This window comes from Palaemon carinicauda, chromosome 15 (genome assembly GCF_036898095.1).
Source record: "Palaemon carinicauda isolate YSFRI2023 chromosome 15, ASM3689809v2, whole genome shotgun sequence".
Taxonomy (NCBI): domain Eukaryota; kingdom Metazoa; phylum Arthropoda; class Malacostraca; order Decapoda; family Palaemonidae; genus Palaemon; species Palaemon carinicauda.
Window position 1 is genome coordinate 45,128,029 of NC_090739.1, and position 14,628 is coordinate 45,142,656.

General features: G+C 51.6%; 2 protein-coding genes across 7 annotated transcripts in view; both read right to left on the minus strand.

The window, feature by feature from the left end:
• Nucleotides 1–14,628, minus strand: part of Dip-C (dipeptidase C) — a 935,347-nt gene that overhangs the window by 183,262 nt on the left and 737,457 nt on the right. The window lies entirely within an intron of this gene.
• The window catches only part of LOC137654593 (MTRF1L release factor glutamine methyltransferase-like), a 193,108-nt gene that overhangs the window by 152,528 nt on the left and 25,952 nt on the right, over nucleotides 1–14,628 (minus strand). For all 5 annotated transcript variants that reach the window (XM_068388367.1, XM_068388364.1, XM_068388365.1 and 2 more), the window contains exon 2: nucleotides 7,633–8,136. In XM_068388367.1, the coding sequence (XP_068244468.1) occupies nucleotides 7,633–8,130 (498 nt within the window). In that variant the 5' untranslated portion in view covers nucleotides 8,131–8,136. The remainder of the gene's footprint in view (nucleotides 1–7,632; nucleotides 8,137–14,628) is intronic.

Below are 14,628 nucleotides of genomic sequence, written 5' to 3' on the forward strand. Positions count from 1 at the left end.
TCTCCATGCTGAACGGAGTTTGTTTGACAAACTTGTTCAGGGCTGAGAGGTTGATGACTGGTCTCCAGCCTCTAGACGCCTTTCTTACAAAAAAGAGTCGACTGAAGAAGTCTGGGGCCCCGTCGAGGACCTCTTAGAGAGCGCCCTTCTTCAACAGGGTCTGGACTTCTGCCCAAAGGGCTTGCCCCCTTGCCGATCCCATGGCAAGGGAGTCTAATGACACTGGATTCCTGGTCAGGGGAGGTAGAGATGTTATGACCAGGACGCAATATCCTAGACGGATCACAGAGATTGTCCAGGAATTGGCCCCGAGTTGTTTCCACCTGTCTGAGCAACTTTTTAGGCATCCCCCCACTAGTGGAAACCCGGGGGGAGTGCCTATCCTAGCGTTTGCAGCCTCGGCTGCTCCCTCTAGGATTCTTTCCTCCCTGGAAGACTTTTTGCCTTTCCTGTCCTTGACAAGAAAGGGCTTAGACACCACTGTCTTCGCTGCTGTTTTCGTCGTCGCGGTCTTGGTTGGACAGGACTGCTGGGGTTCTGGAGGTTTATAGAGCTTAGTTGTTAAAATCCTATGGAGGAGGGAGTCTCAATGAGACTTCCTCCACCTCTCAGCAGCAAGTTCCACGTCCTTAGGCTCAAACAGATGGGCCCCGTCTAAGGAGGAATGTCTGAGCCTATTTATCTCGACGCTTGGGACCTGTTGGTGGAACCTCTCAGACACTGCATCTCGATGTTTCAAGATGGTGTTTACCCACAAGTTCGAGACTTGGTGGGCAAGAAACTCGATCGTGCGAGTGTCTGAGAGTAAGTAGGTCTCCACTGCTTTCCTGGTACACTCCTTGAAAAAATCCTCAGATCGTATCAGGATACCTAAGGTCCCTAACCAGATGTCCAGCCACGAAGTAGCTTGCATCGCATACTTGGTGACCTTTTCCTGGTTAAGGACCTCGGTTGCTGAGAACGAGACTTGCCGGCTGGAGTCTCTCAAGAGGGACTTCCCTGGTTAGCTCTTCCAGAGAGTGTTGAAGAGGAAGAGCTGAACTGGGTTCCTCCAGGATCTCAAAGTACATCTTTTGCTGTATGCAAGGAGGTGGGAGGAGCTTGTTCGTAGCGCCGGCACGGTTGGAGGAGGCAAACTCGGAGAGCCGTTGGGAGATCTTGTCCCTGGTACTCTTCAACCATTGAGACCAGGGCAGGGCTGCACTGGTCTTTGAGGGTTTCTGAGTACCAAAGACGCGGTCTAAGACCATGTCTTTGCCCTCTCGAGGGGGTATCTCCGGGTTTGGAAAACCCACTGAGAACCCTCATTACAGTCAGAACCTGCCAGAATGCATGTTCTGATTCTTGTTGGTCTCCTCCTGATGTAGGACTTGCAGCGAAGTCTCCTTCTATCCCCAAGAGCTCTTCTTGGGGTGAGTCAAGGAAATTCCTTGAGTGACTGGCTGTCTCCGTTCTAGCCCTAGTGGAGGACTTTGGTAGGGTTTTGGAGTCTTTTGACTCCTTCCGAAGAAGGAGATAAGACTCCAACATCGAAGGCCTGTGTGTCATGTACCTCCTGGTCTCAGATAGCGGGGAACTCTCCGCGTGGAGAGGTTTCCTCCATTGGTGCGATGGAAGAGTGTCTCTCCTCGCGCGGTTCCCTTGGTGACGGATGGTCTTCTTCCGAAAGGGAGGGTATCCCTGAGAAACTGGAGGAACTTGCCTTGATGGTCTGCATGGAGTCAGCTTCGCCCTCGGGGGAAGTGACTGCGTCAGAAACACCTCTTTTCCTCTTCAAAGGGGTAGAGGAAGCCATGGTTCCATGTCTTAAGTCCAGAGCTATAGGTTGCTCTGATGAGCGGTCAGACAGGACTGGCTTGAAAGCCTATATTACGGCTCTGACTAAGGCACTGAACCAAGGCTGCTGACTGATGGATGCACTGTCAAACAAATCCCCTGAAGGGAGAGGGACCGAAGGTTCCCTACGAGGAGTCACTGTAATAGGTGGGTCCGCCTTAGAAGGCAGTTTAGGGATCCTGAACCCCTCTGCTTGTGTTTGTTTCCCTTCTCCCGCAGGGCGCGCTGGAATGCGTTTGCGGGGAGGGGAATGAGGCGATGGCGACCTTGTCGGGTGTAGATCCTGCGCCCATGCCTGTTGGTGTGCATGCTCGCGCACGGGAGAATATTGGCGCGTACGCGGGAGCGCAGGAGAATCTTAGTGAGGGCGCACGGGAGAGTATTGGCGAGCACGTGCGTAGGTGAGAGTTGGCGCGCAGGCACGTGGTGGCGCGCGGGGAAGATATTTGACGCGCAGGAGAGTGCCGGCGCACCGGCAAGAGTTGGCACGTAGGTGAGGGCTGCAATGGGATTGCTATCTCACCTACCGTGTGCTTGTGCGCCGGAGAATAATGGCGCGCAGGTTGGCGCGCGAGCGATGAATGGTGCACAGGATGGCGTGCAGGAGAGCACTGGCACGAGGGAGAGCGCTAGCGCGTAGGAGAGCGTTGGCGCACAGGAGAGTGCTAGCGCGTAGGAGAGTAAAGGCGCGCAAGAGTGTGGTAGCAAGTAGGAGAGCGTTGGCGCGCAAGAGAGCGCTGGCGCGTAGGAGAGTATAGGTGCGCAGGTAGGCACTGGAGCGTAGGAGATCGTGGGCGCGTGGGCGCAGAAGGGCGCTGGCGCGCAGAAGAGCACAAGCACGCTGTAGTGCGCTGGCACATGGGTGACCCTGGGCATGTGAGCGCAGGTGAATGTGGGCACGTAGCGCAGGAGAGCGCTGACATGCAAGCGAACTTTGGCGCGCAGGCGCATGAGTTTACTGCCTTCTGAGAGGGCGAGCAGGTGAAGGGGCGCGCCGAAGCGCTGTAGAGTGACGAGCAGTCTGACGAGCTGCTGGTGAGCGCTGAAGGTCTGTCGGATGGCGAGCTGCAGGTGGATGGCGCGTAGCTGCGCACTTTGGTAGAGCTAAAGTAGGCTCTACCGGTGACAGGAATGGTGATGGTAGGTCGGCAGGTCTGGAGGATGGATGGTCGGCGTGCCCTTTGTAAGGGGGAACATCCACCGAAGGGGATCACGAACGATCGGCAGAGAGGTCCAGGACCGAAGTCACAAGACTGGTTGCAGGAGCAGTGATGATTGATGTATGAAGGTCTGAATGCAGCAGAGGCTCCTCTGCAGGGAACTGCAGCGAGGATGATGAACCAAAGAGGCGCCTCTTCACCGCTGGTGAAGGGAGACCTCTAAGGCGAAGAGGCCTTCCGACGGATGCACCCTCTGGGGGGCCGTTGGATCAGCAAGCTGACCGTGCGCAGCAGCAGTCCTCCGAAGAGGAGTCTCTATAAGTGAACTCCCTCGAGGGAGAGAAAAACTTACAGGAGAGACAGACATTGAACTTAGTTTCCCCCTCGGAGGATGATCAGGAACGGGGGAAACTAATTCGGCAGCAACCGCTGTAGTGTCTGGAGTGGCAGATGAGATGGATGAAACCGCATGAGACACCTCTGACACAACAACGTCGACAAGGGTCAGGGGATCTACCTCTAACGGCGACGATGCCTGCTTAACAGAAGCACCCAAGCGGATGAACTGCAGCAAGGCTTCCTTGGAGGGCGGATCCGTAAGCCCCAAGGAAGACCAAATCTGTAAGACACACACACTAAGAGAAAAAGAAAAAACAAAAGTCATTAATGGCTGCCATAATTTGGCGAGGATGACGAGCGGCAACGTCCGTTCAACATCCGAGCCAAAAGCAAAGTGAGCTCAATCACAGGTGTGTGAGGGGGAGCGGTAGCAAGCTACCCTCCCATACCCCCACTAACTAGCGGTGTGGGTAGTTAACCATCGTTAAAAATTAATGGCTCGTCATTTCAGCTACGCCGAAAGTAATACCCCTATTAAATAGCGTGGTTTGTATTCCAGTTATGGAACAACTATTTTTTCCAAGGAGGGATATATCACCTGGAGGAATGGTTCCTACTTTTTTTATGTATAAATTTACATATTTTATGTTAATTCCCTGTACAGTATTCCCTTTAGGCTCTGCAACAAGCCACATTGGTGGTTTTGGCTTTCTTTCGGAGGGTTTGTCTACATAAACATCTTTTTCACACCAGTCGGCAGGCCTGTATACGTCCAAGTCTGTTGGTACCTTATCACACAAAGCACTGTTAATATTAAAATTATTAACTTTAACATGCATAATATTACTTATGGCATTAAATATTTCATCATGACTATTATAAGCTACCAACAACTCCCATTTATCACCTTGAAGTTTCATTATTATCTCCAATATCCATAAGTCTTAAATGCTTTATATAGCTCATCATAATTAGTGTCTATTGGGATTTAGGTAACACGAAGGATTCGCAGTTTCCTTATGTCACCTGAATTACCTATTTTTTGAGCATCCGTAGAATGGTCCTGTACCAACTGTGTGTCACACGATCGTACATAGTAACGACATTTCATTTTGTGTATATATTATGCTTGTATCTTCGCTCTCCCCTCGCACTAAAAAGAACATGAAACAACATGTATGTTTTTTCTCACCGTTAACTGTTATGCGGCTGAACAGGAAATTTCCTGTTCCATTGAGTTTTTGTATATAAAGGAAAGTGTCTGTAATAAAGTTACTCAGTTGCCTTCATCCTGCTTTTGAGTCACAACCTTCTCTCAGCACATCACATTGGTGACCCCAGAGTGACACCAATGTGACATGCGGAAAGAAGGTTGTGACTCAGGCAGGATAAAAGCAACTGAGTAAGTTTATTACAGACACTCACCTTTATATACAAAAACTCAATGGAACAGGAAATTTCCTGTTCAGCCGGTTAACAGTTAACGGTGAGAAAAAACATACATGTTATTTCATGTTCTTTTTAGTGCGAGGGAAGAGCGAAGATACAAGCATGATATATACGCAAAATGAAATGTCGTTACTATGTACGATCGTGTGACACACGGTTGGTACAGTCCTTTTCAGTTTCTAAGTCATCAATAGAGGGGTTGGTTTGTATCAAAGAAGCAAGCTGGGTTATCCACCTCTTATCGGAGGATGTCAGTCCTCCTATCCCATGTGGCCCAACACGAGAAAAGGCTTCAGCAGGGACCAGTCCTCTATTACAGAGGGGCTGCCTCTCTTTAGATGGGCGTACAATGGTCAGTGGGGGTAGTTAGCACCTCCCACCGAGGACTCCAATTCCGGGCGCCACCCATTACCCGCAAATATGGGTGACTTAAAACCGGATCACTGGAGCCCAACTCTTAACAGACATGGTCTGCACCCAATGGGATCTCCCAGAGGGTGATGGAGTCAAAATTTGTACACGTTGAGATGGCATGCCACTCATCCCACACTGTGCCAAATCCAAAGAAGCAGTCAAACTATAATGAAAAAAAGCCAAAGTCATCAACAAGTTCATGCCCAAGAGGAGGAGATGGGAGAATAAAAGAAATAACCAAAAAAAAGAGAGAAAGTGTTGACTAATTTAGTTGGATCAACAATTGGGCACCAAGATCCAGTTGGAAAGCAGTTCCCACCATTCATCAGCGCCCAACTCCTAATCCCTAAGCCCCCATCCTCGTCAAGGATTCAGCATATGAGGGGTCGTCTTCGTGAGGTTAAGCGTCTCGTTCATGAACAAGAGCGTCTAGCTCATGAGTGAGAGCGTCTCACTCATGAATGAGAGCATCTTGCTCGTGAATGGGAGCGTCTTGCTCGTGAATGGGAACATCTTTCTCGAGAATGGGAATATCGAGCTCTATATGAGGAGCGTCGTGCTCGTGAAGAGCATCGAGATTGTGAGGATGATCGTCGATCTCGCGATCTGCGGAGATGATTATAAGAGCGTCGGGAGTGATGTCTTGAGGGTGATCCTTGGGAAGGGCAAGATGACCAGTCTTGGTGTCCTGGCGAGTGGCGAACAAATGGAGAGCGGGCTGCAGGCTGACGATCACTCGTAAATTGAAGATCCATAGCAGGTGAGCATCGGTCACAAGGCCTGGAATGTTGCCTGTGGGGAAGAATAAGGATTTTGTGAATCATTAAGGGATGACGACATCCAAATATGGCGAGAGGACTCGTCATCGGCAGAAGGCCGTCGGATGGGTGAGTGGGAGCAAGGACCGCGAGACAGCGTGGAAGGGCCAGGAGAGGGTCAGAGTTGGGCCTCACAAGGAGCTAACGCGTCAGTAGTAAAGGCAACCACGGGCGCAGGTAAAGGACCTCTCCGCATGCCACGCTGAAGAAGCTGAAGTAAAGCTTCTTTAGAAAGGGTTTCAGTCACTCCCAGGGACAGCCATGCCTGCCTCGATCGCCCCTTGCAGGAGGACAGGAGAGGAGGAACTTTGGAACGAGGTCTAGGAGTGCGGGAAGAGGAGGTCCGAGGACTCTTCGCCCCAGAGGAAGACCCTGGGGGCGAGAGATCTCTTTTGGACTTCTTCTTCCTACATCGCCCAAACTTCTCCCACTGGGAGATTGGCCACTCCCTACGCCTGCAGGTCGAGCACAGAGAATGAGGGTCAGTTTCGACCAACGACATGAAGATGATGCAGGAGCGCCCTTCAGGATCAGGGCAAGTACGTATGGGAGCGCCAAGAGACCAGTCACACCTGAAAAAGAAAAAGAATTCAGTGTAAAGCAACAATCTTATGGCCAAGCCTTAAGGAGGAGAGAGCGGACACGTCCGAACTCTACCAGCCAAAAGAAAAAAAGTGGCGTAGTTCATCGATGTGCGAGTAGATGTAGGTGGCTGGGTACCCCCAGCCATCCCTTACCCTACCCACTAATAGTGGTTGGGTAGGGATGCCACCATGCATTAAAGTCTTAATAGCTAACCTTCCAGCTAAGCTGAAAGGTAATCCCTATAAATAGTGTAAGGTTTGTTAGTGCAGGAACAAATTGGTTTCATGAGAGTAGTTGGTTATTAGAATGTACCAAAGCACACACACGCACGCACGCACGCACGCACGCACGCACGCACGCACGCACGCACGCACGCACGCACGCTCGCTCGCTCTCTCTCTCTCTCTCTCTCTCTCTCTCTCTCTCTCTCTCTCTCTCTATTTTACAATTCTCTATAACTAAAAATACATCTGATAGATGTGAATACAGTATTTTAATATCTCTATGTTTTAGTTTTGTTTTAAATCCCTTTTGCTCTCATATCTTTTCTCTTCAAGTCCGGTTTTTGAAGCATTTACCTTTAACCATGGTAACTAAATAAATGTTTATGACAAGATAAAAATAAGCTGCAAAATACATAACAAAGATAAACCATTTACCACATAGTTGTTATACAAATACAGTATACATTAAATGAAATTTAAAATTGTGAACAGTCACATGAATGCAATTACCTTACTGTATATACATATTCACTGAAATTAAATTACTGTAGCATATATTTGTTAAAACAAATGTTACAAAAGTAAAAAAAAAAAGTGAAAATTACTGTGTGCAATGAACCACTCATGCATTACTACAAACGACCTTCCCTTCCCTGACTGAAGCAGAGAAGTCTCACTTTCACTGAACTTTGACTCACTAATTAAAGTATTTCTTTGTTCTTCAATTATTTAATAGTATCTTATGTAAAATATACATAAAGTGAACAAGATGTAAAAAATAAGACATATACAATCAACTACACTTACCCTGGGAACATCAAGGATGTGAGCAATGATGTGTTCAGCTGATAACCTTGGCTCTGGAACTGATGCAGCTCTCAGTTTGTTTTCCCATTCTGTTAATGTCTCACCGACACTTTTAGTTGTATAAGATCGAACTTGTGTTTCTTTATCAAAGTGGATTGCGTTTAATGAATAATTTTGAAATCTTGCCTTTCCTACTGACATCAACTTCCTACAACTAAGCTGAAATGAATGTCTTTTGGATTTATCGCGAAGATATCTGCATGCCTGGTATGATAAAAAAGGCATCTTTTCTTTCATAAGTTTATTTCTTGAAATTCTCCTCAAACACTGGTTCCCCATTTGTGTAACAGAGTTATGCTTATTATCATTTGCATTTTTGTGAAAAGAAATTTTGGAGTCTTTCTCATCCCTTAAATTCTTCAAGATTAACGATAAGGATCTAATAGGGAAGAAGACATGTCTGGAAACACAGTGGAAAGAATATAAGGATAGAACCATCTTTTTCTGAAAAAGAAAAAGAATAAGTCAGTAAAGTGTGTACTGGGCATAATCACAAACATACTTCTACTAAATCCCTACCATCACAGCATAAAAAGGTAAGTTTTTATATTACTGTACTGCATATTTTTTACAAGTCTAACAAAACCAATATATTCGTAAAAAAATGACAAATTCGAAGATAATTTGTATTTTTCCTAACCATACAAACCTTAGCTATTTACAAAGGGTTTTACTTTTAGCGCAGCTGAAATGACGAGCCAATAGTTTTTTAACGAGGGTTAATTACCCCCGCGCTAGTTAGCGGGGGGTGGGGAAGGGTAGCTTGCTACCCCTCCCCCCTCCACACACCGGTGACTTGCTTCACTTCACTTAGAGGTAGGACTTGACTTGGGGGTCAGGGATGGCGGGCACATATGTGTAAATAGCTAAGGTTTGTATGGTTAGGAAAAATACAAATTATCTTCGAATTTGTCATTTGTTCCGTAACCGAAATACAAACCACGCTATTTACAAAGGGTGACTTACCCCTTAGGAAGGGTGGAAAGTCCCCAGCCTTACTGACTTCGGCTTGCCCGGGGGCTCGATCCCTTAGTGAGCAGCACTAGAGAGAGGGAGCCCCTGTACCTCACAGGTTCCTAGCATCGCTAGGAACGAGTGGCCTACATAAGTAGTGTGAGGAGGAGAGTGTGACTCGTCCTATGAAGTTGACCTTGAGACCTTCAGATAGGAATTCTAGGATAGGACGTTCCCCATACCACCTCGTCAGGGTATGGGAGACCCAACAGTATTAAGCTTAATACTAGGAGCACAAAGAAGCATGGGTTACCTGCAGAGGTCGAGGTCAGCTATGCGAGGACCAGGATGCTGCTTCCCCAAGAGAGGGGAGAATGAAGAAAGAAGTAAGGGTCAGACATACTCTTTCATTCACACAGACTAAGACCGGGTAACAACGCCCTCAACCTACTGCTACTTGTCCAAAAAGGAGCCTGAGGTTAGACCAGCTGTTGTGCAGCCACCACAGGGCCGATAGAGAACGTATCGAGGCTCCTGTGGGTCACGTCTTGCAGGTAGTGGGCTGTGAAGGTCGTTTGACGCTTCCAGACCCCCGCTTGAAGTACCTGCGTCACAGAGAAGTTTCTCTTGAAGGCCAGGGATGTAGCAATACCCCTGACATCGTGGGCCCGAGGGCGACGTGACGGAGGAGGGTCAGGATTCAGGGCATGGTGGATAACCCTTCGAATCCAAGCAGAGATGGTGTTCCTTGTGACCCTCCTCTTTGTCCTGCCTGTGCTCACAAACAAAGCTCGCACATGAGGACGGACTGCAGCCGTTCTCTTCAAGTAGTACCTCAGACACCTCACTGGGCATAGTAGCAGCTGGTCTGGGTCGTTTGTTACAGAACGGAGACTCGCGATCCTGAAAGAGTCGAACCGAGGATCCGGCACTCCAGGATTCTGAGTCTTGGCCACAAACTCAGGGACGAACCTGAACGTTACCTCCCCCCATCCCCTTGAATGGGCGATGTCGTACAAGAGACCATGAAGTTCACTAACTCGCTTGGCCGAGGCCAAGGCGAGTAGGAAAGCCGTCTTCCAAGACAGGTGGCGATCGGAGGCCTGGCGTAATGGCTCGAAGGGAGGTCTCTTGAGAGACCTGAGAACTCGAACCACGTTCCAAGGAGGGGGTTTCACTTCCGACTGGGGGCAGGTAAGCTCATAGCTACGTATGAGTAAAGAGAGTTCTAGCGATGAAGAAATATCCACGCCCTTCAATCTGAAGGCCAATCTTAAGGCTGAGCGATAGCCTTTCACTGCCGAGACAGAAAGGCGCATTTCTTCTCGCAGATACACAAGGAAGTCCGCTATTGCTGGAATAGTGGCATCGAGTGGAGAGATACCCCTTCCACGACACCAACCACAAAAGACTCTCCACTTCGCTTGGTAGACTCCCTCAGAGGACCTTCGCAGGTGCCGAGACATTCTCTCCGCAACCTGTTGCGAAAAGCCTCTCTCCGCGAGGAGACGCTGGATAGTCTCCAGGCGTGAAGCCGAAGCGAGGCTACGGCCCTGTGAGGGACACCGGAGTGGGGTTGTCTGAGAAGCTCATGTCGTGGAGGAAGCTCCCTTGGGAGTTCCGTCAGGAGTTGCAGAAGGTACGGAAACCATTCCGCGTGATGCCATAGCGGAGCTACTAGAGTCATGGAACAGTTGACCGATAGTCTGGTCCTGTTGAGCACCCTTCTCATCAGACAGAATGGTGGGAAGGCGTACACGTCGATGTTGTCCCACCGTAGCTGGAAAGCATCTTGCCAGAGTGCCTTGGGGTCCGGGACTGGTGAGCAGTACAGGGGCAGCTTGAAGTTCAAGGCTGTCGCGAACAAGTCCACCGTCGGGGAACCCCACAAAGTCAGGACTTTGTTGGCTATCTGAGGATCCAAAGACCACTCGGTACTCACTATCTGCGAAGCCCTGCTCAGACTGTCGGCGAGCACATTCCTCTTGCCAGGAATGAAGCGAGCTGATAGTGCTATCGAGTGGGTTTCGGTCCACCTCAGAGTCTCTACTGCAAGATGGGATAGCTGTTGCGAAAAAGTGCCTCCCTGCTTGTTGATATAAGCCACTACCGTGGTGTTGTCGCTCATCACCACCACGGAGTGACCCGCCAGGAACCGTTGGAACTGTTGAAGGGCCAGAAAGACGGCCTTCAATTCTAGCAGGTTGATGTGTAGGCACTTTTCTGATTCTGACCAAAGGCCTGAGGCCCTCTGGTTCAGAACGTGCGCCCCCCACCCTTCTTTTGACGCGTCCGAAAACAGAGTAAATTCCGGGGGGAGGACGAGAAGACTCACTCCCTTTCGCAGGATCTCGTCGGCCAGCCACCACCGCAAGTCCGTCTGTTCCAGAGACCCCATTGGGATCAGAGTGTCCGGGGAATCGGATCCTTGATTCCACCGGGACTTGAGCCGCCATTGAAGGGATCTCATCCTGAGGCGGCTGTTTGGAACCAGACGGGCCAGGGAGGATAGGTGGCCCAAGAGACGCAACCACGATTGGGCGGGGAGTTCTTTTCGCCTGAGGAAAGGTTCCGCCACCCTCCTCAGCCTTGCTATCCGGTCGTCTGATGGAAAGGCTTTGTGGAGATTGGTGTCTATTAGCATGCCTAGATAAACCAGTCGTTGGGACGGCTGCAGAGAGGACTTCTCGAGGTTTACCACGATCCCCAGATCCTGGCAAAGATCTAGAAGCCTGTCTCGGTGTCGAAGAAGGGTCGACTCCGAGTCTGCTAGGATCAGCCAATCGTCTAGGTAACGAAGGAGACGAATGCCGTTCCTGTGCGCCCAAGTCGAAATCAGGGTGAACACTCTGGTGAACACCTGAGGAGCTGTGGAGAGACCGAAACACAGCACCTTGAACTGGTAGATCTTGTTGTCTAGGCAAAATCTCAGGTACTTCCTGGAAGACGGATGGATTGGGATCTGGAAGTACGCATCCTTTAGATCCAGTGTACACATGAAGTCTTGTGGTCTCACCGCAAGTCTGACCGTGTCTGCTGTCTCCATGCTGAACCGGGTTTGTTTGACAAACCTGTTCAGAGCCGAGAGATCGATGACGGGTCTCCAGCCTCCAGTAGCCTTCTTTACAAGAAAGAGTCGACTGAAGAAGCCTGGAGAGCCGTCCACGACCTCCTGGAGAGCACCCTTCTCGAACATGGTCTCGACTTCGGCCTGAAGGGCCAGCCCCTTTGCCGATCCCATGGCATAGGAGCTCAACGACACTGGATTCGCTGTCAGGGGAGGTTGAGATGACGTGAACGGGACGCGATAACCTTGGCCGATCACTGAGACCGTCCAAGCATCGGCCCCGAGATGTTGCCACCTGCGGACGCAACGCTGAAGGCATCCCCCCACAGGTGGACACGCAGGGGGACTGCCACCCCTAGGGCTTGCGGCCGCGGCCGCCACCCCTAGAAGTCTTGCCTCCCCTGGAGGACTTACCGCCCCTCTTGACCTTGGCTGGAAAGGGCTGGGGCTTAGACACCACTTTCTTAGCTGCCGGTGCCTGTTTGGGAGCCTTACGAGGCTGTTGCTGCTGTTGTGGCGGGGCTGGAGGCTTATAGGGCCGAGTTGTAAGGGCCCTGTGGAGGAGGGAGTCCGTGCTGGATTTCCTCCACCTCTCAGCCGTTCGCTCCAAGTCTTGAGGCTCAAACAGGCTCTCCCCCAGGAGGGAGGCATGTCGGAGCCTACACACATCTACGGCGGGGACCTTCGGATGGAATCTCTCGGACACAGCATCGCGACGCTTCAACACCGAGTTGGCCCACAGGGTGGTAACCTGGTGCGCCAAAAACTCGATGGAGCGGGTGCCCGAGAGCAAGAAGGTCTCTAGGGCCTTCCTATTGGTCTCCTTGGACAAGTCCTCCGATCGCAATAGGATGCCCAGAGATCCTAACCAGAAGTCCAGCCACGAAGTGGCCTGCATGGCACACTTAGCGACCTTCTCGTGGTTAAGGATCTCTGCCGCCGAGAACGACACCTGCCGGGCAGAGAGTTTCTCCAAGGGAACTCCCTTCGCCAGCTCCTCCACAGAGTGATGGAGAGGAAGAGCGAGGTTGTGCTCACCCAGGATCTCGAAATACCTCCTCTGCTGAAGGCGAGGAGGAGGGATGAGTTTGTTCCCGGCAGTGGAACGACTGGAGGAGGCAAGAAGTGCGAGCTGAGCATTGGCCCTAGCTCTGGCACTCTTCAGCCCCCGAGACCAGGGCAGAGCTGCACTGGTCTTAGGGGCCTTCCGAACGTCAAACACTTCATCCAGAATCGTGTCTTTGCCTTCACGGGGGGGGATGACTGGATCCGTAAGACTGTTAAGTTGCCTTATCAGGCTTAGGACCTGCCAGAAGGCATGTTCGGACTCTTGCTGTTCTCCTCCCTGCGGGCTGGCAGCTAAGTCTCCTGCCCCAGGAATCTCTTCCTGGGGTGATACGTGGACATTCCCCTGGGTAGTCGTGGGTTCCTGTCGAATCCTTGCAGAGGATTTAGGGATGGTCTTGGAATCCTTGGGTTCCCTCCTAGGAGGGATACAGGATCCCAACAACGAGGTTCGAGGGGCCCCTTCCTCACGAGACGATTCTCCTGCCTGAAGCGAAGTCTCCCCCCCTGGTGCCGAGGGGAAGACTACCGCCCCACTGGACTCACCTGAGGACGGAAAGGCCTCGTCCACGGGAGAAGGAGAGAGTACTCGTGCAGGAGAGGGGACCCTCGAGACCGACCTCTTGGGAACCAACTTCGCCCTGGGGGAAGTCACCACGAAGTCCACTCCTCTCTTTCTCTTCAGCGTAGGAGAGACAGCCGCTGGTTTGTTACCCTGGCCGGCGAGTGCTGGTTTCATAACCCTCACTAACGCCCGTGCCAGCGGACCAAACCAAGTCTGCTGCTCAAAGGACACAGAGTCCGAAATCCTCGCTAAGGTGAAAGGGATCGGGCGATCCTTTGGAGTGGACACGACGGTACCTGCCTGAAAAGAAGGTGGGGAAGAATGCTGTAATGACCTGTCCTCGTCCTGCAATACCAACCTGTGCTTGGATGGAGGTGATCCCGAGTGCCGTCTAGGAGCACGCGTCCCTGCTGCTACCACCGGCTGTGGAATTCGCCGCGAACTATGGTCGCGCGAGGGTGAACGGTCGCGCAAAGGCGAATGGTTGCGCGGGTGATCGCGCGGGCGCACAGGCGAGCGGTCGCGCGGGCGCACAGGCGAGCGGTCGCGCGGGCGCGCAGGCGAGCGGTCGCGCGGGCGCACAGGCGAGTGGGCGTGAGGGTGAGCAGGTAAATGAACACGTGTCCGAGGCGACGAACGCAAGCGATGGCGCAACGGCGAGGGATCGTGCTGCCGCGTAGGTGAAGAAGATCGCTGGCGATAATGACCGCGTGATGGTAAGCGATGGCGAGCAGCATGTGTAGGTGAATGATCGCGTGATAGGGTGCGATGGTGATCAGCATCCGCAAGAGGGCGGTCGTTCAGGGTTGTGCGATGAGGAGCAGCATGCGTAAGCGGGCGATCGTGCAGGGTTGTGCGATGGCGAGCAGCATGCGCAGGTGAATGATCGCGTGAAAGGGTGCGATGGTGATCAGCATCCGCAGGAGGGCGATCGTTCAGGGTTGTGCGATGAGGAGCAGCATGCGTAAGCGGGCGATCGTGCAGGGTTGTGCGATGGCGAGCAGCATGCGCAGGTGAATGATCGCGTGAAAGGGTGCGATGGTGATCAGCATCCGCAGGAAGGCGATCGTTCAGGGTTGTGCGATGAGGAGCAGCATGCGTAAGCAGGCGATCGTGCAGGGTTGTGCGATGGCGAGCAGCATGTGCAGGTGAATGATCGCGTGAAAGGGTGCGATGGTGATCAGCATCCGCAGGAGGGCGATCGTTCAGGGTAGTGCGATGAGGAGCAGCATGCGTAAGCGGGCGATCATGCAGGGTCGTGCGATGGCGGGCAGCATGTGTAGGT